Source organism: Saccopteryx bilineata, chromosome 1 (genome assembly GCF_036850765.1).
Source record: "Saccopteryx bilineata isolate mSacBil1 chromosome 1, mSacBil1_pri_phased_curated, whole genome shotgun sequence".
In the NCBI taxonomy this organism is placed as follows: Eukaryota; Metazoa; Chordata; class Mammalia; order Chiroptera; family Emballonuridae; genus Saccopteryx; species Saccopteryx bilineata.
In genome coordinates, this window is record NC_089490.1 from 256,939,586 (window position 1) to 256,966,108 (window position 26,523).

At 42.0% G+C, this 26,523-nt stretch overlaps 1 protein-coding gene across 7 annotated transcripts in view; it reads right to left on the reverse strand.

Annotated features, from left to right (window-relative positions):
• The window catches only part of ARHGEF28 (Rho guanine nucleotide exchange factor 28), a 373,409-nt gene that overhangs the window by 182,954 nt on the left and 163,932 nt on the right, over positions 1–26,523 (reverse strand). For all 7 annotated transcript variants that reach the window (XR_010726857.1, XM_066241314.1, XM_066241342.1 and 4 more), the window contains 4 exons: positions 20,512–20,692; positions 17,287–17,359; positions 4,400–4,452; positions 3,768–3,828 (listed from right to left, as the gene is read on the reverse strand). Coding sequence is in view for 6 of the 7 variants with exons in the window: in XM_066241314.1 (XP_066097411.1) it covers positions 3,768–3,828; positions 4,400–4,452; positions 17,287–17,359; positions 20,512–20,692 (368 nt within the window). In the remaining variant the exon portion in view is untranslated. The remainder of the gene's footprint in view (positions 1–3,767; positions 3,829–4,399; positions 4,453–17,286; positions 17,360–20,511; positions 20,693–26,523) is intronic.

Here is a 26,523-nt window from a genome sequence, read left to right on the forward strand (position 1 = left end):
TAATTTTTTTTCAAAAAGCTATTTATAACATAATCAATAGTTCAAATGTTACAGAAATGTCTACATGAAACTGATATCCTCTTATTGATCAAAGTCACCCCATTAAATTTAATTTCTAAAAAAAAAAAAGAAAGAAAAGAAAAAAAGAAAAGCTAATATTAGCTAAAATAAAAAGTGGGGGGGGGCGGCAAGATAATATGTTTAAACTCTTACCTGGCACTTCAGCGGCAGATCTGGCACTGCTTCCTGCCCAGAGCTCCAAGGAACTGGGATGGTGCCTTGAAAAAAGGTACCCAAGCAAAAGGAAAGATGCCAGCCAAGCCATCACTACCTCTGCTAGTGTCCCTCCCTGTCTTTCATCCTCCTCACAAAAGAAAAGTTAAAATATGCTAACAGTCTTGTTTTAATAAGTCAGTTTCACCAAATTCTTTTTTTCCCATCCAAACAGCCATGCAATATACAGTTTTAGCACAGTAAGTTTTAAATCATCTTTAGTCCAATGCAGCTGTAGCTGATAAATTATTGCAAGAAACTCAGCTTCAGTATGAGCGTCACTAAATCTACCTGCCACAACCTCACTTGCACTGCTGAATATCACTTGTTGAAGAGAGCAGGAGTCACCTTCCAAGAGCTTCTGTGATTCACCTGAGATTCTGGCACTCTTGTTTCACAGTCCTCAGAATAAACTTAACTTTTAACTGGACATCTTCATTTCTAACCAGGTGCATGGTCTTTTGTTTGTTTGTTTGTTTTCAGATTCAACCACTTAAAAGTAGAATTTGAAAGAGAACAACTAGTCAAGACGTTGGCAGCTTTGCTCATCAGGTGATAGTTTGTGCATGTTTGTTTGCAGCTGGGATTTCAATAGGGCAGCCAAAGCTTGGACAGCCCACTGCATCCCCACAGGCTGTCTACGTGTCCCTGCCAGATACTCACTTCCCTCTCCACGGCCCAGCATTTGCTGCTGCCCCACTACTGAGCTTCTATGTTTTCATTATACTGAGTCCCCTATTACGTCTATACTTCTAGCAGGGATGAAATGGATCCTTTAGCCAAATGGACCGTTCCTTCCTTCTTAATTTCTGTATTAATCCATTTCATCTACCTTCTCTTTTTCCATTTCCTCCAAATGCTTTGCCCTCTCCTCCCATTCTACCTTCCAAGAATGTGGAAGAACCACACAACTGAGGAGTCCCACTCTCCACTGTGACAGCAGCAGAATCTGATCCCAGCCCTTCAGCTGACATTCCCTCTTATGAGCAGAACACCAGGCCCATACAGCATCCCCAGAGAGCAGGGCTATCACTCCTGGCTCACCATAAACGCAAACCTATTATCACAACTTGCTGAAGTGGTTGGGGAAACTGGCTCGGATGAGCTTACTGTTATCCACCTGAGACATTATCTCTTCTATCAAAATTTTTGGTGTTATAAACTAATGGCCAGTATGATTCTTGATGCTCTGATGGGTTAACAACAACAACCCAAAAGTAACCTCCTGTACAATAAATTAAAATTAAAAAGTCAATTCCTCGGTCACACTAGTCACAGGTCACACATTCTGTACACATCTGTGGCTACTGGCGACCATACTGAACAGCGCAGATACAGAGCATGCCCATCCTCACAGTAAGTCCTACTGAAACACTACCAATGTAGTTGATTATCGCTGATGAGACCACATAAACCCACATCGTGCCATGGTTAGTACTCCAAGTCAGCAAAGACATATGCCTTGACCCCACACATATCAGCCTTTCCTTATAGACGGAGCAGAATCTAAGCATGTATAAAATAGCAAGCACACTTCGGAAATGGTCTCGGGGAAGAGCCATTTTCAGCCGTTGCGGACTCCAGCTCATCATCTGACTATTGCTCACTGCTTCCTGGCGCCCTCTCTGTCTCAGAAGGTTCTGTTCAAATCTATTATCATTTCCTTTGCACAAAGCCAAGCAACTTTCTTTAAGCCCAAAAAGTTAAAGTTAACAAAACAGCACATGTTAGCACAATGAACAATCATTCACAGCCCTTTCATAAATCACTGGATTAATATCCCCCATGGTTGTCTTTCTCCAATCCGTCATCACGATCTTCCCCAGACACAACCATGCTACTGACAAAACACTCAGAGTAAGTCAGGCTACTGCAACTTCCTTAACATGTGTCTTCTTTCCCTAGCAAGTATACCAGTTTAAGAATGGAGTTAAGTTTTTTAAAACATAAAATTAAAATAATCCTGGCATTTCATATTTGAAGCAGCCAACACTCCTCCCCCACCAGAAACTTGTCTTGGTAAACACTCTTCAGAGCTAGCATTCCCAGGGGCCTGAAGTAATCTGTGGATGAGACATCCTATATGCATGAGCAGGCCATGCGCCTGGCTTCCATGACCACAGCAGACATCCACACAGAGATACTGGTTTCCACCTCTCCTTCCCTTTCCCCCTTCCATAAGCCAATTATTCCTCTTACCTTATACAATAGAAATATTAAAGTCATGTGCATTGCTGGGTACAATCTAAGCTTCTGTTCCAATTTCAGTAGTACCTCATGCAAGATCCAGCAAATCACCACTGGCTTGTGGCCAAGCTACCAGCAGCACAGCCAACCACCCCTGAGGGTGCTTCCTCCTCGCCCAGCTTCATTCTTCATGATTTCCCAACTGCTGAACTGGCTTTATCCATAACATGCCTATAACAATCCATTGGCTTCCAGGGAGCACCCTGACCACTAGGCTCTATAGACCCATCTACTGCTGTTATTTAATGTACCCTGGGCATTCATTATCTTGGTTTTCCTTGATTTCACAACAGCCAGAGCATGTCACAGCCACTGCCACCACCACCTCACCCTCTGCAACTCCGAAGTCTGCTTCACCTTTGTGCCTTCAAGGTATGTGAACTGCCTCAGCTTTGCTGAGCCTGAAGAAACCAGCTAGGAGAGTCCATGCATGCTGGCCTACCACATGGCCCAAAGGCCTGTGCAGACCACCCAGGTGCTCAGATGAGGTGACTGCCCAGCCTCCGTATGTCCTCAAACCCAACTGCTTTATCAGGCTCTAACACCAAAGAGGAGTCAGGGGCCCAGGTTAGCCCTGAAGAATTAGGAAATGTCCAGGGAAGAGATTTAGGAGATGCCCTCAGGGAGCTGTAAACTAGAATGCATGTGAGCAGATGAGAATTTCCAGGTCTGTGGGAAGAACTACCTTCATCTATCTGCCAAAAGGAGCTCCTGGCTCCTTTGAAGGACAGCCACACCTCAGGACAAGCAAAGATCTCTTCCTGCGGCCAGGGGGTAAGATCCCATAGGCTCAGCTCCAAGGGAGCCCCACCGAGTATTGAAATGGGACAGTGGTCAGCCTGGAGATTCCAAAAACTGCGGAAAGAAGTTATGAGTCTCAGTCCCACCACTTACTCTCCACCAGCAGCGTCGCTTCACGTGTGCCAGTAGTGCCTGTCTCATGGGAGTAACAACCTAAGACACGGCAAGTCCCAAGCCGAAGCTGCTCAGAGTGAAATTGCCCAGGAAGGGCATTCACTGCTTTGTTTTGACTGTCCTGCATTTTAGATTGTACATGGAAACTCACCCCTGAAGTCATATTACAACTGATCCCACAAAGAAAATTTATCTGAGCGAGTTTCAAGAAACAGACAAGGCTACCAGGAAGGAAGACTTTCTTTGTTAAATATATTTTCTTCTTGTCCTCTGTGTACCTGGGACTGTAATACCCCTGTGGGTGTAAGGGAAAGCAGTATTTTGGAACATACCCAAATCTAGATTGTCCTGGTCTTCATGTTCATTTGGCTGAACCTCCAGGCTTTTCACACACTGGAAAAGATAAAGTCAGGTGGTGTTTTTTTTTTAAATTACTATGTGCCACATTATTTTCTCCTTATTTTTGTAAACTAGAAAAGCAACCTTAGAAAAAATCAGTAAAGACATGTTACATGTATCACCACACATAAACAGAAAACTAGTCTTGTCCTTAATTGATATTATTTAAGAGCTGAAAATAAGAGAAGGCTCTTTCCCAAGCTGAAAACATGCCTGCAAGCTATCGTGGTTCTTTTATTCTCAGAGAATCTCTCCCAGGTTGACTCTAGCAATCACACAATTGGCAAACAGCTGTGGTTCTCACTCTTCAAGTACAAATTGGTTTTGGCAAATGTATTAAGTCATCTTGCACACACAACTACAACCCAGAAAGATAGCTAGGTATGGTCATAAAAAGAGATGGAAAATTCGATAAAGAAAATTGAATTTCAAGTTATTCTTAATGTGATTTGGGGAACATCCTTAGATATATATTTTTTAATTTTATTACCACTGGATCTTCTCTTCTACTTCAACTCTGGAGAGAAGTAGAGAGAAGAAATGGGGGGGGGGGCGGAATCATTACCTTTACATCCTCCTGTTCCAGCGATGATCTGCTGGACACCGGATCCTTAATCTCTGCAAAAGGAATCATTCTCATCAGGATCTGCTGATAGAAGCCTTTTTATTTTAAAGGAGGAGGAAATAAGAAAGTAAATGACAAATATAAATGAATTGCTCAGGAACAGTCTGCATGAAGCTAGGTTTTTAGATGAAGCTTCTTAAAAACCAACTGTCCACAGAGCAGAGTATCTCCTAACCTTACAGCCCACACTTCAGTAGTATTTGTGTGGGCCACGATGTAAACAAGCCCAGGAGCTCTCACAGGAAATCCTGAGGGGGAAAAACACCGATCGTCAAGTAAATAAATGCCCTCGGTTCAGAAGGCAGGCTGCTTGCTAACGGAAGGCTCTCCAAACCAGCACAGAAAAAAAAAAAAAAACAAAAAAAAAAACACAGAAGATTCTGAGGGCATGACTTGTACCCACCTGAGGAAATCCCATGCATCTACTTCCTCAAATACCAGATTTCATGTTGCAAAAGAGCTCCAGCATTCGTGCTAGATGAAGTGTGGCCTTTGCCCGGGCGTCTGGGAAAGGCAAAGACTCCAGCACAGCCTTCAGGCTGCAACCTCGGTGAGCGGCAGCTCAACACTGACAAGCAGCAGGCATGCCCAAGTGCCCTCTCTCTGGATAATGACTTTCCTGGAAATATCAGTAGTCAGGATGTTCTAGGGTGTACAGGAAGGGTCACTTAAGGGGTATTTTCCTCTGTGCCTTGACTGATTGGTTCTCTTCTCAAACACTCAGTTGCCGGTAAACAAGGGCCACTGTCATTAAAGAACCACGACCAGCGGGTTCGGGCCCAGGAGAAATAAAGGGGTGGGCACTCCCAGTGAGGGCAGGCACCTAAGAATCTTTGCCCTGGATTTGTGTTAACAGATAATATTGTGGGCTCCAAGGCCCTGCTCTGGGCCCTTGGGCTCCCTTGCCCCCAGGGCCCTGCTTGAAGCTGATTGGCGGATACCCCACCTCCCAGAAGATACGTTAACAAGACAGTCCTTTCTCCACTTTGCTGTGTCTACTAATTTAAATCACTTGAGGCCTCAAACCTACAGGTGGTCTTTTTTAAGCTCCTCTCACAGCCTGGCAACTACTGCCAGAAAGTTCCACCCCTATTTCTGCTGATAAAAAGAACGGCGATTATACCTTAAGGCAAGGAGGAAGCAGAGAAGTCACCTTCTCACTAGCACGATGTTTCTAAAAGTCTATATAACAATAACTTTGAATTTGCTTTATATCAAACAAGTAATAAGATATGTACACTCCACAATTGTGTACTGTTCTTGAATTCACAGTGCATATTAGCTCTACCAGGGAAAATGAAAAAGGAATAGCCTCAATTTTGTGTGGTCACGTCGACTGACCTCAACAGGGAATAAAAGACAAAGAGTAGCTGACACCCAGTCTGGGCAGCTTTGGTTCCCCAGCATCCCCGCTTACCTTTAAATGCACACCCCACACATGGCCTCCAGGTGGCAGCAGAGTAACATCTGCAGGGCAACCTGGTCAGCAGTGCGTGTGTCATCTCAGCTTTCTTCACCCTTCAAAAGCCTACTGTCTAAGCACCTAAATCCAAAGCTTTCCACCCCACCTCGTGGATGCAGAAAGTGGATGTGCAGCCCTTACTATGTTTTTACCACGTTACAGTAACATAGTAAGGGTTGTATTTTGAGACATGTATACTCAAACCCTGAAAATTGGGTAAGTGGGAAACATACCACCACCATGTTAAAAAAAAGAAAAGGGAGGGTTACTGAGACCAAAGTTTCAACAGACATTTCTAAACAGACATCAAGAATCACATACATTCTTATTTTGTCCCTTATAGGTTATTCCTTAAAAGCCATTTCAGACCATATACTCTTAAATGATGATTCTATATTCCTAAAGAATTCTACACCTACATTAGTGATTCAGAAGAATAGTACACATTTTATTCAAGATTGCTACTAAAGAAAGCTATATTATATGGCAATCCAGCTTGTAACAAAAAAAAAGCATGTGTTCACCCCTGGTAGTAATTCACACTCCAGCTTCCTGCCCCTCTCAAAAAGTTAGTCTTTGCACATTGCCAACGTACATTTTTCCTTATGCTTTAATGCAGTTCTGTTATTTTCAAACAAACCACATTAAAATAAGCAAGTTATCATAAAATTTGTACTCCATCATTAAAGAGATAACTTACAAAGTTATAAAACCGATATTTGTGACAGTGTGTAAATTCAGGAAAATAATGTATATTTAATTAATCTAGGGCTATACAGAACTGCATCTCAGAGCTTTCAAAGAATTTGGCACTCATTCTACTGGGGTTTAATTAAATTGCTCTGGGAGAGTTTCTGCTAAATGACCAGGATCCTTTTACACTCACCCAGTGTCCCACCAACGGCACAGTGCAATCAAACCACTCATTGCTATAGAAACCTTCAGCAGATAATGATATCAGTAACTCCGAGCTATTCTGTTTTACAGACCTATTAATCTTGCCTTCAAGGCCCACCCAGAAGTAAGGATTACCCCTCCAAATCAGACTTACCAACTTCATAAATATACATTTTATTGTCAAACTGTAATGCAACAAGAAAAAAACCTTTAATAATCATGTTTACCAGTGACACTGCACCAGCAAACAGGCTTTCAAAAGAGGTTTAAGTGGCTGTAAGATTAAGATCTGTGTCTTATGAAACAGACCAGCCTAATAGATCTCAATTCTGTACACAAGCCTGTCTCCTTTTTAAAAACTAGGCCACAGACTTAAGCAAAAGAAAAGCTTACATTGAAAATATAGAATGCATGGTATTCTACTTTAACTACCATTTGTTCTGCCATCTGACTCCTCTCTCAGGAAGAAGGCAAGAAGAATCATGATCAGAACCAGCCAGACAACTACTGCTGTTTCATCCCTACCCTCAGGTTTGTGCACGGTCAAGTGCACAAATGGGTTAGATTTGCAGGGCAGCATCAAAAGCACAACTGAAAACAAGAGCCATGCTCTCAGCTTGCTCTGCTTGCCACACAAATGCCCAGAGGAACCCTTACGGTAGTTCACAGTCTTTGAATCCTTTTCTCCTAATAGACTGTGAGCTCCAGAAAGGCTGCGTCCAACTCAATTTTGGTTCAACACTTGTATCCTCAGTGCCAAGCAGAATGCCTAGAATGTTACAGGTACTGAATAAATGCTTCTCCCCTCCACCTGGGTCTGGTAGCCCAAACCAGCCGATGCGATGCAGTAGATCATTAGGCAAGCTGGGGTGAGCCAGGGAAGGGAAAGTTGTTTACCTTTTTGAATTACTACTTCAAACACTTCTGATACCGGCACTGTTTCACCACAGCTTCTGAGCAGCCAGATTGACTGACAGCGGAATGCTTCTCCCCTTGCTCCCTCCCAGCCCTGCACCTCCCTCAGGCCCAATCCACCCTGTCCTCTCCGGTCATGTGCTGGCGTTTCACGTATAACCACGTCACTTCCATGTATCACTTTAATGTTTTAGTCTGGTGTGCGTGTCCGAATCACAACAGGGAATTAAAAGTGAAGGGAACGATTTTGAGAAACTATCTTAACACTCTTAATTCAGAGGTTACTACAACACTTTGACACTCCGTTTTGGTACCCCAATTATGTTCTCCCCGTGAAAGTAGAATGCTAATAAGAAATATGGACTGGGAGAAACATTGAGACACTTATCTATAGAAATAGCAACATGAGCCCTGTCAGTCCACAAGCCTCAACATTCCACTCACTTTGACAAGCTGAACCAGGTCCCTGCTGAGCTGCGCGGCCAAGGACAGCATGTCAAGGTGAGCAAAGAAATGCCTGCCCTCCAGCAACTAGAAAATGTGTTTCTTTACAAGTTTATATGTGTACTCTGCATGCTTTCAGAAAGAATGTAAGACATCATTTTTGAAATACCATTTCCTTTTTTAAAATAATTATTTGTGACACTTTTGAGCCAAAAAAGGAATTGTTAAAAAAAAATTGAGATCCTGGTCGGATGGTTCAATGAATAAAAAATTGTCCCAGTGCACCAAGGTCATGGGTTCAGTCCCCAGTCAGGGCATATGCGAGAGACAATCAATGAGTACACAACTAAATAAAACAACTAGAGGAACAACTAACGAATTGATGCTTCTCTCTCTCTCTCTCAAACCACCGTTAATGTCCTAGTAATTACTCCTTCCCATACATATATTTTTGTCACAGCTCTATAATTACAGCTATAATTCAATACCATATTATTCACCCACTTAAAGTGTACAGTTCAATGATTTTTACTATATTCAAAATTGGCAATCATCAATTCTGGAACACTTTTATCATCCTGACTTGAAACGCTATACCCATTATCGCTCACTGCCCGTTTCTCTTCAGCTGCCCCCACTACCACCCCAACCCTAGGCAACCACTAATCCACGTTCTATCTTAAGGGATTTGCCTATTCTGAATATTTTTTTTTAATCTTTTATTTATTTATTCATTTTAGAGAGGAGAGGGAGAGACAGAGGGAGAGAGAGAGAGGAGAGACAGAGAGAGAGGAGGGGGGAGGAGCTGGAAGCATCAACTCCCATATGTGCCTTGACCAGGCAAGCCCAGGGTTTCGAACCGGCGACCTCAGCATTTCCAGGTCAACGCTTTATCCACTGTGCCACCACAGGTCAGGCCTATTCTGAATATTTTATATAAATGGAATCACATAATATGTGCTCTTTGGTAACTGGCCTCTCTCATACGGCATGATGTTTTTAAGGTTCATTCATGTTGTAATGTATCAGTACTTCATTCTTTTTCATTGCCAAATACTGTTCCATTTTATGGATATACCACAATTTACATATCCATTCCTCAGCTGCTGGAAATTTGTGTTGTTTCCACTTTGGGGCAGTTATGAATAACACTGCTATGAACATTTACATGCAAGTTCTATGGAGATGTATGTTTCCATGTCTCCTGAGTGTTTATATAGGAATGTACAGTAATTACTTGGTGGTATGGTAACTCCATGTTTAATATGTTTTTATAATACAGATTTTTTTACATCTCCAGTGTGCACACACCATAAAATCTCAAACAGTAAAGAATTTAGGCCCTGGCCGGTTGGCTCAGCGGTAGAGCGTCGGCCTGGCATGCGGAAGTCCCGGGTTCGATTCCCGGCCAGGGCACACAGGAGAGGCACCCATCTGCTTCTCTCCCCCTCCCCCTCTCCTTTCTCTCTGTCTCTCTCTTCCCCTCCCGCAGCCGAGGCTCCACTGGAGCAAAAGATGGCCCAGGCGCTGGGGATGGCTCCTTGGCATCTGCCCCAGGCGCTAGAGTGGCTCTGGTCATGACAGAGCAACGCCCCGGATGGGCAGAGCATCGCCCCCTGGTGGGCAGAGCATCGCCCCTGGTGGGTATGCCGGGTGGATCCCAGTCAAGCGCATGCGGGAGTCTGTCTGACTGTCTCCCCCGTTTCCAACTTCAGAAAAATACAAAAAAGGAAAAAGAAAAAGAAAAAGAATTTATTTACAGATGAAAAAAAAGATACCCTCAGTCCAAAAATTTGGTTGCAACCATCACCTAAGCAAAAGCTCTAAAACACTATATTTCAAATTGAGATCGGGACATAATTTTCCTAATTTACTCAATTACTTGAATAAAATGAGGTAAATTATCTTCCAAAGATAAACAAGATTCAGTTTTGTCTTGGGAATACTTCTATGTCCCTAAGACTTCATGGTTAGATCCTACTTCCATTCAGGAAAGAAACCCCTTTGCTATAATTTCAACTAAAGCTTATTTTAATTATATTAGACTCTTCAGTTGACACGCTTTGTATAATGGAAGAAACAATTACACATCGCTTCCCCAAGCTGGGAAGTACATTTCTGTGTGTATATATTTTGTAATTATCTTGAAAATGCCAAAATTCCTGACTAATCAGTTTAGGTGAACAAGGCTGATCAGATCTTCGAATGGATATTTCATGCCAGGGTTAAGATAAGAGCTGTGCACCCATCTGAGCTCTCTGCAGAAGAGTGTTCCTAACGCTGCTCCGAGTCCCCACTACCTCAGGTCTCAGCCAGCCTGGTGTAAAGAACCAACATCTTGATAGGACATTGGAATCATACTCAACAGTTCTAAAAAAGCATTGAATTATAGTATTTAAAATGAAAAATTTTGGAAAGGAAATTTTGCATGGATAAAAGCCTTCTTGTTTTCCCAATAATACCTAACAGGAGATATTTAAATAAAGCGCATCACACAACGCCTTCTTCACACCTCCCTCACTCAGAGCTCAGAGAACTGATGCACTCTCGCCTAAAGAATGTTCAAGCAAAAATATGCTCACTTTGTGACACAAAGAGCTATGTCCTACTATCTCAACATACGCGTGATCACCACTAAGTCCATTCTAGCCATGTGCCATAACTTCCACTCATATGACAGAGAGTTGACCGGTTGTCAGGTAGTGGGCAAGGTGTTCTATCTTTATTGTCTCACTTAAGCCTTACTATGAAGTGAGTCTTAAATGACACTCCCACTCCACCACTTTCTACAGAAGAAAACACAGACAGCTCCTTTGCATAATGCTCAGAAACCAGTTCGTGGCAGAGCTGAGGTTTTTAGCAGTCTGCCCGTTGCTGATGTGTGTCAAGGCATGTCTGTGCCTGTGGGGCACAAATCTCCTGCATTAAGAATTTTATGAGACAGGCCAGCCATATGGAAGAGAGCTCATTCCAAGGCCATGATTTTAATTTTTCACTTTTCCATCACACAAATGCTGGAGAGAACCTTTATCAGCAGCCCCAAGACTAAATAGGTAAAGATTCTGTTACATAAGGGTGGTGGGTATTCTTCAGCGTAGTGAGTTCTGACGGCCTGGGCCAGCTGCGTCACCTCAGACAATTATAGGACCTCTCTGTGCTACCACCTCCTGCTCTATAAGATAAAGAAAATTGATTCCTGACTCCCAGAAATATCCCTCCCAACCACCGGAGCACGCGCTCTGTGAATGTACGAGCCTCGCGCAGCCCAGAGCTGAGGTCCCATCATATACAGCAGTACTTGGCACTCAACACATGCTTGAGTGAAATTTAATTACAGTCGCCTTCTTGAGATCAGAGTTTTCTCTTTGCCTTTTTGGTTACTGATATATCACCAGTGCCTAGAATAGGGCCTGGCACAAAGTGGGCACTCAGCAAATGTTTATTGAATGGATAAGTAAATGAGCCTACAGGACTCCCACCTGTCTGCCTAGTCGACACCTTGTGTTTGGACCCACGGCCTCTCCCACTTTCCACAAAGAGGAGATCCCTTCAACCCTGCTGGCCGCTGCTGCCCCAGCCCTGAAGGAAATGACTGTCCACTCTCCTTTGTGACCGTAGCTCATGTTCCTATCCCAACTCCTTGTTTCCCTTGTTAATGAAACTTTGGAAGGTCATTAATGGGGAGAAACCAACAAAGAAAGAAACTAATGGCACAAAAGTTAAGACAGAAAATCACGCAGGGATTTTTAAACACTACAGAAGAATAAAAATGAAAATGGATTTATACAGTGGTCAATGGTACTGCCATGGTTTTCTTTGTTGTATGGCCCCATGGATTCTAGGCAGACAACAGCTTCCCAAACAACATAGCAAGGGTGTGGCCAGATGGGTGATCTGAAATTTCAAGATGACCGTAAGTAATACCTTGCCCTGTCCCAATCTCAGCATCCATTAGGAAATGGATGGAGAGAACTCAAATGATAGTTTAAAAGGAGGAAATAGGCCCTGGCCGGTTGGCTCAGCGGTAGAGCGTCGGCCTGGCGTGCGGGGGACCCGGGTTCGATTCCCGGCCAGGGCACATAGGAGAAGCGCCCATTTGCTTCTCCACCCCACCCTTCCTCTCTGTCTCTCTCTTCCCCTCCCGCAGCCGAGGCTCCATTGGAGCGGGGATGGCCCGGGCGCTGGGGATGGCTCCTTGGCCTCTGCCCCAGGCGCTAGAGTGGCTCTGGTCGCAGCAGAGCAGCGCCCCGGAGGGGCAGAGCATCACTCCCTGGTGGGCAGAGCGTCGCCCCTGGTGGGCGTGCTGGGTGGATCCCGGTCGGGCGCATGCGGGAGTCTGACTGTCTCTCCCCGTTTCCAGCTTCAGAAAAAGAAAAAAAAATTCAAAGGAGGAAATAAGGTCTAGAAAGGACAGACTCAGTAAGATGAAGAACAACATTTCTAAAGTGCCTTCCACAGGCTACTTCCATGTAAGGTTGAGAACCATGGAGAAAAGATTTGTCCATTACCAATTCAGAAAACCATTAGGTTAAATAAGATTACACAGGTTTCCTGACTGTAAGACTTATTAGAACCTCCAAAACATTAGATATAGTCTCAATCTATAACATTGAAGGTTTAGTATATAGCATTTTCTATTCATCTAGCCAGAGAATTCTTATTTTTCAGAACATTATCCAAGATTGGTCTCTTGTATAATGCTATTTGAAAATCTTAGAGTAGGATAAGAAGGCAAAAAATAAATACAAAAAAGCAAGGGACAAATTAGAGTCAGTTGGGGGATTAATAAATACTAATAATTATTCATTTCAGCATATTAAAAATGAGATAACTGCCTGAACAGGCAGTGGTGCAGTAGATAGAGCATCTGACTGGGATATGGAGGACCCAGGTTCAAAACTCTGAGGTCACCAGCTTGAGCACGGGCTCACCAGCTTGAGCACAGGGTCGCTGGCTTGAACATGGGATCATAGACATGACCCCATGGTCACTGGCTTGAGCCCAAAGGTTGCTGGCTTGAAGCCCAAGATCACTGGCTTGAGCCCAAGGTCGCTGGCTTGAAGCCCAAGGTCACTGGCTTGAAGCCCAAGGTCACTGGCTTGAGCCCAAGGTTGCTGGCTTAAACAAGGGGTCACTCACTCTACTGTAGCTCCCCTGTCAAGGCCCATATGAGAAAGCAATCATTGAACAACTAAAAAGCTGCAATAAAAAATTGATGCTTTCATCTCTCTCCCTTCCTATCTATACCTAGCTATCCCTCTCTCTGACTCTGTCTCTGTCAAAAAAATAAATAAATAAAAATGAGGCAACTTTTGGGTCATTTAATTCATTTGGAATAACTTCTCATCATTCTGGAAGTACAGTGACAATCATGAAGTTTGGAAACATAATTGGTTCATAGACAATAATAAAACCACTTATCACATTAACAGGAACAGCGCAGTAAAGTTATTATAGTCTTGTAATTAATGGCAGTTACAGATACAAACTTAGATCATTCCCCTCTGTCCACTGCTGCAAGAGGAACAGAAAAATATGAGCTATTAAGAATCTCTTAATAGATGTCAAAGGGAAATTTGCTTTTAGAGTTTAAAGGGGGTGGAAGCAAGCTCTTACTGTCAGCATGTTTTGTCCTTCCAGTTGAGTCACCTCTAAGATTATGAATGGACAAAAACTAATTGAACATTTGAGTTGAATACTGACCTCTGCTGGAATGTGCACACTTTCTAATGTCGAACAAGCATATACAGATAAAAGTGTTGTCTAGAAGTCCTATAAAACACATTATTTGGAGGTAAAGGACTTGAGTTTCTGTACAAACTATTTTGTTTCTTGGCTGAGTGACATCAGTCCAGCTAGCAGCCACATATATGTATTAACTTGTCTGTCCCCTAGGCCTATCAAATCTGTCTAAAAATGAGTACATTTTTTGTCAAGGCCTATCCCACCCTGGGATACACCAGGAGTCGCCTTTTCCACTCACTGCTGACACCCACTTGACATACTACACCTTCAGAACAGAACCTGTCTGTCCCCACCTCTCCACTCACTACACTGCTGTGAGGCAGACCTTTTCCTGCCTTGCTTACGGTCGCCCCCGGTCTCTCCAACGCTTTCTCCACACTCTCACAGTGGCCCTTCTGAAATAGCAGTCTAACCTTATTTACCTCAAACAGCTTCCCAGAGCTGTCAGGGTGGAGTTGCAGTTCCTTGCCTTGTGTATAAGCCCTGCCAACCTGCCTCCCAAGCCTATGTTCCTGGCATCTTACATACACACACACACACACACACACACACACACACTCCAGGAGTGCAAAATGACCTGTATTTCTCCCACTGCATCATCTGGTTCAGGACTCTGTATTGCATATAATTTCCTTCCCTTTATTAGATCATAGTTCCAGAATCACCTCGTCCAGGAAGCTTTCCCTGACCACTTCACCATCATACTCCACAGAGTTGTCATAGTTCCATAGCCATATGATTCCTGTAACACATCATAATGTTCTGGAGCAGCTTGTTTTCCTTCCCCAATCTCAAATTGTTAGCCCTGTAAGGTAAAAACTTAGAATTTAAGTACATACAGTGTGTCCATAAAGTCATGGTGCACTTTTGACTGGTCAGAGGAAAGCAACAAAAGATGAAACAATTGTGAAATCTGCACCAAATAAAAGGAAAACTCTCCCAGTTTCAGACCTATTCAGTGCAGTTCGATGTGGGCTCACACACAGATTTGTTAGGGCTCCTTAGGTAGCTATCCTGTATAGCCTCTACAGACTCGTCACTGACTGATGGCCTACCAGAACAGGGTTTCTCCACCAAACTGCCGGTTTCTTTCAACTGCTTATCCCACTGAGTAATGTTATTCCTATGTGGTGGCGCTTTGTTATAAATGCGCCGATATTCACATTGCACTTTGGTCAAGGATTCGAATTTAGCGAGCACAGAACACAACTGAACTTTCCTCTGTACCGTCCACATCTCGACTGGCATGGCCATGGGCTGCTCCGCTGTATACACGGTGTTACATCATCATCTGTGCATGCGCTCATGCTGCCACATCATCCTACAGAAACTGGGAGGGTTTTCCTTTTATTTGGTGCAGATTTCACATTTCTATCGTCTTTTGTTGCTTTCATGTGACCAGTCAAAAGTGCACCATGACTTTACAGACACACTGTATTTAGAGCTTACTTTGTTCTAAATTAGTTTGAAGGTGTATTGCGGGGAACAGACAAGACAGTAAGTAAAAATCAGAAGTTAGATTTTTTTAAAAAATAAAGGGAAAGCAAGGATGAAGGCTTAAGAAATAAAGGTAATGCAAAAATGTCTTCAGCAGTACCCTCCACATTTGCAATCGACCTACCAGAAACTTAGTTCCAGCTTTTTATCAGCCAACTAGAAGCAAGAAACCTGATAAGTTACAGTGAAAGCAGTAAAGCAATCCAAGTGCTCAGAAGAAGCCAGCATTCCGGACGTGAGGCCAGAAGAGGTTTCCCCTACAGGTTGTCAGAAGAAAGTGTGAGGTTACCAAGCACCTCGTCAGGCTGAAGGGCCGCCTGCAGCTCCCTCAGTGCAGCTAGCATGGCACCCACGGGGGAGAACAGAGAAGACATTTCCCCAGGGGCCCTTGTGGGTGCAGCTTGGGTAGGAAGCTCAGCTGGTCAGCTTAACCCAGGAGTGTGTGCAATGTGGAGGGGCCACACAGACTTCTAACAACTCACCACAAATTTTCCTTCTCCAAGATGACTTTTTAACAAACGTGGAGACAAGGAGTTTAAGACTATATTACATGACAAACACCTGGAATACAACTATTCTATGTTGCTGCCCAGCTGCCTAGGTGGCTTAGGGACAAGGACCTTGTTCTATTTTTTCTCCCTAACGCCAGCATCCAGCATGTGGCTCTCAGCCCTATCAGACTGTTGTCCCTTTACGTTGACAGATAGTTTGTAATGCTTTCTCCATTATCCTTATGTACATAGAAAATGTACCCCACTCCTAAATATGCATAACCCTATCTTCACATATATTTTTAAAAAATAAAAACAATAACATATAAAGCAAAGGGAAACTTATAAAAGATAACATGTATTTCAACATATAAAAACCTTTGCCCTAACTATACTAGAAGACATAATGATGTAGTTAAATTCTTGGAATAACTGTGTTTTAGAAAATAAAACAAAAATCAGAATCCACCCCACACAGGGGAATTTAAAAGAAAATTAAAGGAGAGAGGTAAGAATGCTCCCTAGAATCAAAACTTGTGTTTATTACTAGGCCTCACTATCAGATCAGGCGTGTTTGTGTATATAAAGAGGAAAGAACCTGGCTTGAAGTAGAGAGTGCATGACCAGACACACTGCCAAGTTGGAGAAAATAAAGTACTGAGTCCTGGCAAACAAGCTGGGCGTTATATTATGTACAAGTATGGCATCCACATGGTTCCCTGTGTCACAATGTGGAATAGAATAGGGAGGATGTGTTATAAAAATGATACTTCCTGTCAGGACTCCCGGCTTGAATAGATTTCTACCTTCAGTCCCTGAAGCTCCCTCAGAAATAGGAACCACTGTGCAGGACAAGCTGGGCTAGGCTGGGCTGTCTGTACCCTGCAGAATAGCCCACAGCCCTGCCTTTTACCTCTACACATCAGTGTTGCCCCCCACAACCCTCAGACAACAAAAACACCTTCACACCTGCATCTTCTTGAAGACCCACAAGCCTGGTACTGAGCAGGGGCTCCACAATGGTGAAACAGCTAAAGAACAAATGAGTGATGAAGGGCCAAGTGGGACAAACTTGAAAAGGAAGAAAATACTCTTGTGTGTCAGGAGAGCGCACTGGAGATCAGGAATGTGGGAGAACCTAGCCCAGGACCTGGCAAACAGCGCTCAGTAAATGCTAATTGGAAAAAGAAATAGGAAAACAATCTATTTCACTTGATGCTGTCAGAGGCCCCAGGGGTATGTTGTATCCCACAGCCGTGACCTTGCTTCTGATCCCCTCCATTCCAGTTCTGCTCCACCAGGCACTTCAACCCCGGGGGGTGGCTAGTGAGTCCCTGCACGTCCTGGGTTCCCCAGTGGAGACAGAGCATGCATACCTTTTTCGGTTTCCACAGCACTGGAGGGCATATCTGATCTTTCCTCTGGCCTGGTTTCTTGCTCTTCAAGAGTCTAAAGAAGCAAGAAAAAAAAATCCCTGAATACCACATGAGGCTTCAAATATGCAACAAGGGCCTGGGAGGTCGGGAAAGACAGGCAGCACCCCGGGAAGATGGTGAGAGACGCTGGGGAACCTGAGGCATAGGTCAAAATTGTTCCGCAAACGAACCCTCTACCGCTCCCCCAGGTCCCAGTAAGATTCTCAGGAATGTGATGCATGAACCAAAAAGGGAGGCAGAGAACAGAAAATATTGAAACTAGAAAGAAAAGTCACTGTTTTATGCATCTATAACCTAAGACACAGGGGTACTGGGGGCCAAGATGATGGGGTGGGACCACCATCACACATAGGACCCAAAGTGCGCATGGGCCTTGGGCTGCAAAGTGACACACACAGGTACAGGTTGCCCCCGGCTGAGACTGAGTTCACGCACCTTGGAGAGAAGCTATCCTCCTTGGAACCCTCTGTATTTTCTTTGCAAATGGATTCCCACACCCAGTGAAAAATGTGAAGCAAAACAGAATTATGAGTTAATGAGTCAAACGATAAAACAGCCCAAGACTGACAAGCGCATGTTCCAAGTTGAACACATGGGCAAACTTGGGCGGGCAACCCTATAACCAACACAAACGCGTGAATGCCCTGGACATGTCATTAGGCTCAGTGTATCAGGAACTAAATTCTTAGCATTCTGGTTAACAGAAAGCTGCTATGGGGAGAGAACTAAAACATGAATAAAAGATATAGCTGCCCCTTATTTAATTTCCTAATATCTGTCTTTACAGTTTACATATGTAGCACCAACCTGTCATCAACATTTAATATTCATAAAAAATGATCAGTCCACCAGTCCAGTGTAACAGAATGTGATAACATGAATCCTTTACTCTGAACAAGCATCGCTCTGGATAGGGTCAGCTGCACAGCTCTTGGATGTGGTAAAGCAAACTTAAGTTTCTGTAGCAAGGTTTTATTGCTGTTCTAGAAGGCTGAAGATAACTGGGCAATGCCCAAGGCCTGAGACAGAGATGCCTCCTTAACAGCACTGAAGATATACTATGGTTCGCTGAGGATGAATTAGTCCCTCAGATCAAGTCAGGTATAAAAATAGACTTTCAGAAGATTTAATAAAGCACAAACATTTTATTATAATATATAATCTCATATTTGGTTACTCCAAATTGTAAACATTAAGTGTGGACAACTTATCTAAACATTACCACTGACTTACATTATTTTTTAATTAATTAATTAATTTATTTATTTATTCATTTTTAGAGAGGAGAGAAACAGAGAGGGAGAGAGAGGAGAGAGAAACAGAGAGAGAGAAGGGGGGAGGAGCTGGAAGCATCAACTCCCATATGTGCCTTGACCAGGCAAGCCCAGGGTTTTGAACTGGCAACCTCAGCATTTCCAGGTCGACGCTTTAGCCACTGCGCCACCACAGGTCAGGCACCACTGACTTACATTTAAAATAACAGCTAACCAAGGAAGAAATACCATAAACAGTTTTAAATTCAATGATACCATAAACACATTTTGTTGGGCAGGTAAGAATGAATGACTTTGGTTGTCCTGAAGACTCTCAGTCTTTTTCCTTTCCAGTCTGCTCACTCACTACTCAGGGAAGGAGGAAAAAAGAGGGGTGCTAATGTCTGGGACACAAGGCCATTCCATTGTCACTAATTCTTCTGTCAATGTTTTATCATAAACAAATTTTCTCAGTGTTTTTCATGAAACAAAAATCCCCAAGTAACTAGGAGGGCAATTTCCATTTGGTCTTTGTTATTGTAAAGTCTGCTACAAAAGATTGTTGAAGTACCTACATTTACTCCTCCTAAATCTTTCCCAAGGTGAACAGTGTTATCTCAACCATGTTATGAGAAATCACAAATCCAACTAAGAAGTTGGAAGAATATAATGGAAATAAAGGTCAACAATGTTGTTAACCATAGAGCTTGCTCCATTCTTCTCAGGAGTTTTGTCATAAGGGACCATGCGGTGGCCTGAGTGTCCCTTCTAAGGACACGCAAGCTGCTGGGCTTGGCCCTGAAGGACCTGCATGGAGCAGAGTGAGTCTGAGCAGCCTGCTCCCAGGCCAAGCCTCTGCCCAGCCAGAATGTCCACACCTGGGGCCTGGGGGAGAGGCCGCAGGGAGGGCTGAGGCTTAGTATCTTTAAAGGACAAGTACTCTTGAGCAAAATGAGGCTACATCATATGCCAGAAAATTATACACTGAAACCCAACAAAACGAGGTAGTTCATACTCTAAACAACAGCATGTTTCAATCTAATTGTTTAAATAAAACCCTATATGGAATAAGCCAACAATAATCTTTATGTTATATAAAGTGTTTGGGGCTAAATCTTTAATTTTGTGAAGAAACCTTTTATAAAAACTGTGATGAACAAAAGCAGTCTCCTCAACTGTGTACTCTATGAAGGCTACAGTCATAAACCTGTGCCTTATTCACGGAGGTGCTTGAGAACACGGGGTCGTGGGATCTGGTGAGTGAGTTCATTTCTACCCCTGAGTGCTCTCAATCAGACTGACTCAGTCCTTTTACTCAAAATAACATTTTGCTTAATAACAAAAGATGTAAATATTTTTTATACTCTTCCAAATTCCACAAAAGAAATAAAAATAATGAAGATGAACTATGGTAAACCCTGACATGGGCATGCTACGATAACAATCAATGCTGGTGTTTGGACCCTGGTGGGAGGGGGGGACCTCTTTAAAAAAGAACTGCTTTCAAACAACTCATCCCCATTCAAGAAGAATCTGTACCCAGGGAAAAATGTTTACCTACATCTAAGAATAACCCCCCCCCCAAGTAGATATTTTACATGTAAAATAACCCTAAATGCAACTACTTCAGATAAAAATTATAATAAAGTTAATAAATCAATAGAAAATATCCAATCTAGAATTTTAAAATCTAACATTGGCAAGGCTGACTCATAAATAGTAAAAGAAACAAGAATATTATATAAATTACTCTTTTTCTACTACCAAAACATTATATCATAATCGTCATTCTCCTGAGTAACATAGTTTCCAATAGGTTTCTATCAGAAAAATACTGTTCCCAAGGTCACGAGAGTGCGGTGGGCACACTCCAGGCGTGTACTCACATACCCTAGAACAATGAGGCACATACCTTGGTGAGAAAGGCTCTATCCCAAAAGTACTTCCTGAAGATTTTAATATCTGCCTCCAGCAAATGCTCGGCTGTGTGGTGAAGCGTCAGGGTCAGCGTCTCTGGCGAGTGAATGTACTGCAGGAAGGCATCTTCACTGAGCTGCACTCGGGAGAAGCCCGGGGAACGTCTGCCCTGGAAACTGAACTGGCACAAGTCAAAACCCATGCACAGCTTGGGACAACCAACCCCCAAATGCCAGTACCCTCACTACCCCTGATACTACAAATCCAATGGGAAAAATAATCCCCGATACCTAAGCTCCTGTAAAGAGGTTCTAATAAAGCCACATTTCTTTCTCTACCTAGAGAAGATCTCAACTGAAAAGCCATTCATGTATATTAGATGCTTTAAAGATTTTTATCAATAATGAAACAGTACCTACTTTTAAACATAGTACTTTACCTCAATATTTCATTCTCCTCTCAATCTGAAAAGATGCCTCTCCCTTTAATGGGGCCACACGTAGCAAAACAAATTAGCTGGCAGCCAGCAGTTTATTAGGTGATTACAGTGGAAACAGAAATGCCCTCCAGGGAGCATGGTAAGGTTTGGATGTTACAAACAAGTGCGATATTCAAAACACACTGGCCGACTGTTGTAAATCATTTTCTCATGCAAATTAAAACATACATAAATTTAATTGCATTGTATTCTTGTTTTCCCAGTGATTTGAGAGAGAGAGAAAAAGGAAGAGAGAAGGGGGTGAAGGGAGTGAGGAGGTGGGGGGTGAGAGAAAGAGAAGCATCAACTACTTGTTCCACTTAGTTATTCCATTTACTTGTATACTCATGGGTACTTCTTGTACTTGCCCTGACTGGAGATCAAACTTGCATCCTAAGTACTCCAAGGTAATACTCTATCCGCTGAGCGACCTGGCGAGGGTCGATTGTGTGGTATTCTTGAATATATTCATAAACAAAGAAAAAATATTCCAAACCAAAGTTTTTAAAAACTTTTTATTAATTGACTGATTTTAGAGAGACAGACAGAGGGAGAGAGGGAGGGATAGAGGGAGGGATGAAGGGAGGGAGAGAGGGAGAGAAGCATTCATTTGTTGTTCTACTTCAAACTAAATTATTGAATATCAGTTTATTTTCTGTTCTGTTTGGCTAATAACAATTACACATTTATTAGCTATATGTAGGCTTCATGGCTATTATCATAATATTCTAGATGGCTTATGAGGTCATGCAACAAAAACAGTAAAGAAGCCTCAGGAGGAAAATGTGAGTGGCGCCCAGATAACAGCTCACCTCAGCATGTTGTCACCTCCCCACAGACTGCTCCCTGATTCCTCCTGTCACAGAATCTGTGCTCTGCCACTTTCCTCTTCACCCATGACCTCATCTCGTTAATGAATGTTTGCTTTACAAAAATATAGTGTCTTTCCAATTCATTAAATGTTATTGCCATCATATGGATTGACAGAAAGAGATCCATAAAGAGTACTTATAGCCCTGACCAGGTAGCTCAGTTAAACCATCAAACAGATATATGCCAAGGTTCAATCCCCAGTTAGAGCATTTATATAAAACTCCATTAATGAATGCATAAACAAGTGGAACAATAAATCAATGTTTTTCTCTCTCTCTTACTTTAAAATCAATCAATAAATTTTTTAAAATTTTTTTATTTATTCAGTTTATAGAGAAGAGGGAGAGAGAGAGAGAGAGAGAGAGAAGGGGGCGGGAGCAGGAAGCATCAACTCCCATATGTGCCTTGACCAGACAAGTGTAGGATTTCGAACTGGCGACCTCAGCGTTCCAGGTCAACACTTTATCCACTGCACCACCACAGGTCAGGCCAATATTTAAAAATTTTTTAAAGAGCATTTATACTATAAGATTTGGGGCATCTTCCCAAACTGTTGGCATTAATTACTGGCAGGGACTCCAGAATCTTACAGAAAACAACTTATTATTCCAACAACAAGCCACTGAGGCAAATGGACTCTGAGTCTGAACAATCAGATCAGTGCTATTGATTTAGAAAATGGGAGCTCTAAATTTAGTTTAGGGTCTACTTCTAATCCCATCCATGAATGGATTTATTACCTGTGTAAACTTTTAAAACACACAGTATCTTTTAGTCTTGGACCCAGTAGAAAAATAAAGCTACCAAAGATGAAATCAGCTTCTAGGATATCAATGTAACACTAAGTCAAAGGAAGCAGTCCTGCTTCTCCTTTTTAGCCAAGAAAGTGGGGTCATATTAAAGCAAAGGAAAGAGAAATTCTCTATGGATGGGCTCTGTCCTTGGTTGGTGATCATTGACCAAATAAAGGGAAAAACCGCAGAAAGCTCTGACTTCTACTCCAACATCCACTTGTGTATCATATAATCATTTATTAATTATATTGAGTTCTACAAGCAAAACAAGAAAAACCAGTACATTAATACTATAATAGTACTGACATTTAATATTTACGTAGAACTTTGTAATTTTTAACATACTTTTCCATTTATCTGGGCTTTTTTTTACCACATGTTAAGTGAAGAAAATTACCATATATGAATCCTCCTTTCATAATTTAAGAATAATGACTGATCTGAACCATTCTAAGTAACAAACAATACATTTATTATTCATTGAAAGTATGAATATCATCATCAATATAGATGACTTTACAGTTGGAAAATTATTTCTTTTACATTATTTCACTAGATTCTGATAGCTGCCCATTGGTTTTATAGCATTTTAGGGTTTGTCTGTCATTCATTGATTCAACAAAATTTATATTCTTTCAATGAATGTTATGTGCTGAACACTGAAGTAGGTAAAACATAAACAGTTTCAGCATTCAGATTATTTAGAAGGAAGACATATATGAAACAGGTGATCACTATGTATATAAAATTTTAAATTATACTTAGTATAGTAATTTTAATCATAAGTAATATTGTGAATTAATAATCATAAAAGACTATAACACAAAAGGCCTCCTTAAAGAAGTGACATTTAAGCTGAAACTGGAAAGATAAATTGAGGTTAAGGGTTTTATTATTATTGGTAATTATAGATCCCTAGACTTCTGAGACTTTTTCTCCTAACTCCCTCTCCTCCATGAAGTCTTAATGTCAAATATATCTGTATATTTGTGTACTATATATATAGATATGTAAATATATAGATATACAGGGGGTCCTCAGGTTATGATAATGTTACAGTAATATAATGTTATAGTAATTAAATATGATATATAGAAAATATAGAAGAGATGGTGACGTCAGAGAAATGGCACAGGGAGGGGTGCTCCCGATATCTCTCCTTGAAAATTCAATAACTAAAGACAGAGAAAAAATCTCAGGAGCACCTGAAATATACACACACCAGAAAAAGATATGATTGGGCAAAAAGGTGGCTGAATATATAATCCACTCTGAAAGAAATAAGATGGAGAATGGTGTATTCTGCTTTCCTCACTGATCTGAGGAAGGACCGCTTTCATCTGAGGCCGAGTCAAGCAGAAGGTGGGAGGCAGAGGGAGGAAGCTGGGATAGGGGGGATGATCAAGCAGAAGAAAGACCACACTAGGTCTGCCTAGGATCGCAGACGTGGGCAAGCACAGGAGGCAGGCTCCAACAAAGTTTTCCAGTACAGGGTGCCTGCGGGGGTCAGCGCCAGCACCAGCAGCTCCCGGCTCCACAATCCAGGGCAGTGTGTGAGTGGCTCCATCTGGCACCACTGGCATGGGCATGTATGTGCACAGGCTGGAGGGCATAGCCGGAAATTATCAGTGATAGACATCTGCATGGGTTGTTGCCAGTGTCTTTGTGCTTTCCCAGATCCACCACCAGCACGGGATGTGCACAAACGCCAGGATCCCTGGACCTGGGACTGTCAGGGCAGGGTACCTCTGCGGGCCTGCAATCCTAGCCCTGACTGAGATCACAAACGCTGTCTGCCTAAGTGGCTGGTGCAAGCCTCTGTGTGCACTGCTGAAGTCATGGGGTCTGGGCACTCAAGTGGCTTGCTGCAGGCTACCAAACAGTGCACAAGGGAGAGGCTGTGGAGATTAGACCCGTGAAGCACTGAGGCATACTATAGTAGACATGCACTGGGGGCCCTTAGAAAGGCACTTGATCAGCAATGGCTCCCAGCCCACGACACACTGAGAAATGCTAGACTTGTCCACTAGCCCTTAGAAAAGCACTAGATCAACAATCGGCTCCTAATCCTGCCTGCTCTCACTGGCGGCTGTGGTTGGCAGAGCCTTACCCAGAACTGTGCTTTGAGCAATACTGGAAGAAGGACCTGGCTGCTCTTAGAGCCTCTTGCTCTGCAAACAGTGGCTGGGGCGAACCTCACAGATAAGTCCCCAGGCTGCTAGCTCAGGAGGGAGAGATGTGGGGAGAGGCACCCGGAAAACTGAGTCTCCCATTGTCAGAACCTCCAAAGGATATAATAGCAAACTTCTGCTCAAGAGCCCCACAGGGGTAAAAACTGTAGTAGAACACCACCTGCCTAAAAAAAGGAAAAAGCTACCTCTAAAAACCAGAAAAAAATTGCATTTCTATAACTTTTTTTTCCCATTTTGGTCATTTTATCTTTTTTCCTCTTTATTCTTTCCTTTTCTTTTGAACTTCATTATCTATAGCTGTTACATTTTTCATTCTTGTTTTTTATGAGGGTTTCATTTCAAAAATCTTTACTTTTTTTCATTTTTCTTTATTTCTCATTTGATCACTTATCAACAAATTATTATATTCTGGATTCATATTTTTCTTTGTGGCATTTTGAATGTTTTTTACTTCATTTTTTATCTCTTTTGTCATCTTTCCTCAGTTCCTGCTCCTTGTTCTCTGTACTTTTTGTTCCACTTATCACTATAGAATTTTCATTTTTTTATTGTATCTTTTCAATTTCTATTTTAGTTTTTTAATTATCTCTTATTAGTGTTATTAACAATACCACTCTCAAATGCCATTAAGGAAAAAAATAAAATATCATGGATACAAAAGACAGAGATGTAGCTCAGATAGGTGATGAAAAATCTCTAGAAAAAAATTACAATTGCTTGAAAACCTTGGAGTTAAATGACAGAATTAAAAATTGAAGTTCTAAAAATATAAAGGGAAATACAAGAAAGCACAGAAAGGCAATTTAGAGAGCTCAAAAAATAATTTAATGAACAAAAGGAATACTTCACCAAGGAAGGAACCAAACAGAGATGAAAATTTTAATACATGAACTGAAAATGAGGTAACAAGCTTAGCTAATAGAACAGGCCAGATAGAGGAAAGAATTAGTGACATAGAAGACAGGCAAATAGAGATACCACAGAGAGAAGAGAAGACTCACAAATTTTCAAAAATGAGAAAGTCCTACAGGAATTGTCTGACTCCATCAAAAAGAGCAACATAAAAATAATGGGTATATCAGAAGGAGAAGAGAGAGAAAATGGAATGGAGAACATATTCAAACAAATAATTGATGAGAACTTCCCAAGCCTATAGAAAGAATTAGAGCCTCGAATCCAAGAAGCAAACAGAACACCAAGTTATCTTAACCCAAATAGACCTACTCCAAGACAAATCGTAATGAAATTATCACAAATCAATGACAAAGAAAAAATCCTCAAGGCAGCCAGGGAAAAGAAGAATACAACATATAAAGGAAGACCCATTAGGCTATCATCATATTTCTCAGCACAAACTCTATAAGCCAGAAGAGAGTGGACCCCAATACTTAAAGTATTGAAAGAGAGAAACTTCCAGCCAAGAATACTATATCCATCAAAGCTATCCTTCAAATATGAAGGGGAAATAAAAACATTCACAGATATAGAAGAGATGAGGGAATTTATCACCAGAAAACCCCCACTTCAGGAAATACAAAAGGGGGTTATCCAACTAGATACAAACAAAGCAAAACAAAATCACAAGTAAAAGCTCCAACAAGATCACAATAAAAACAAGATTAATCTGTGACAACAAAAACAAAAAAGGGGAGAGGAAAAAGATTAACAGT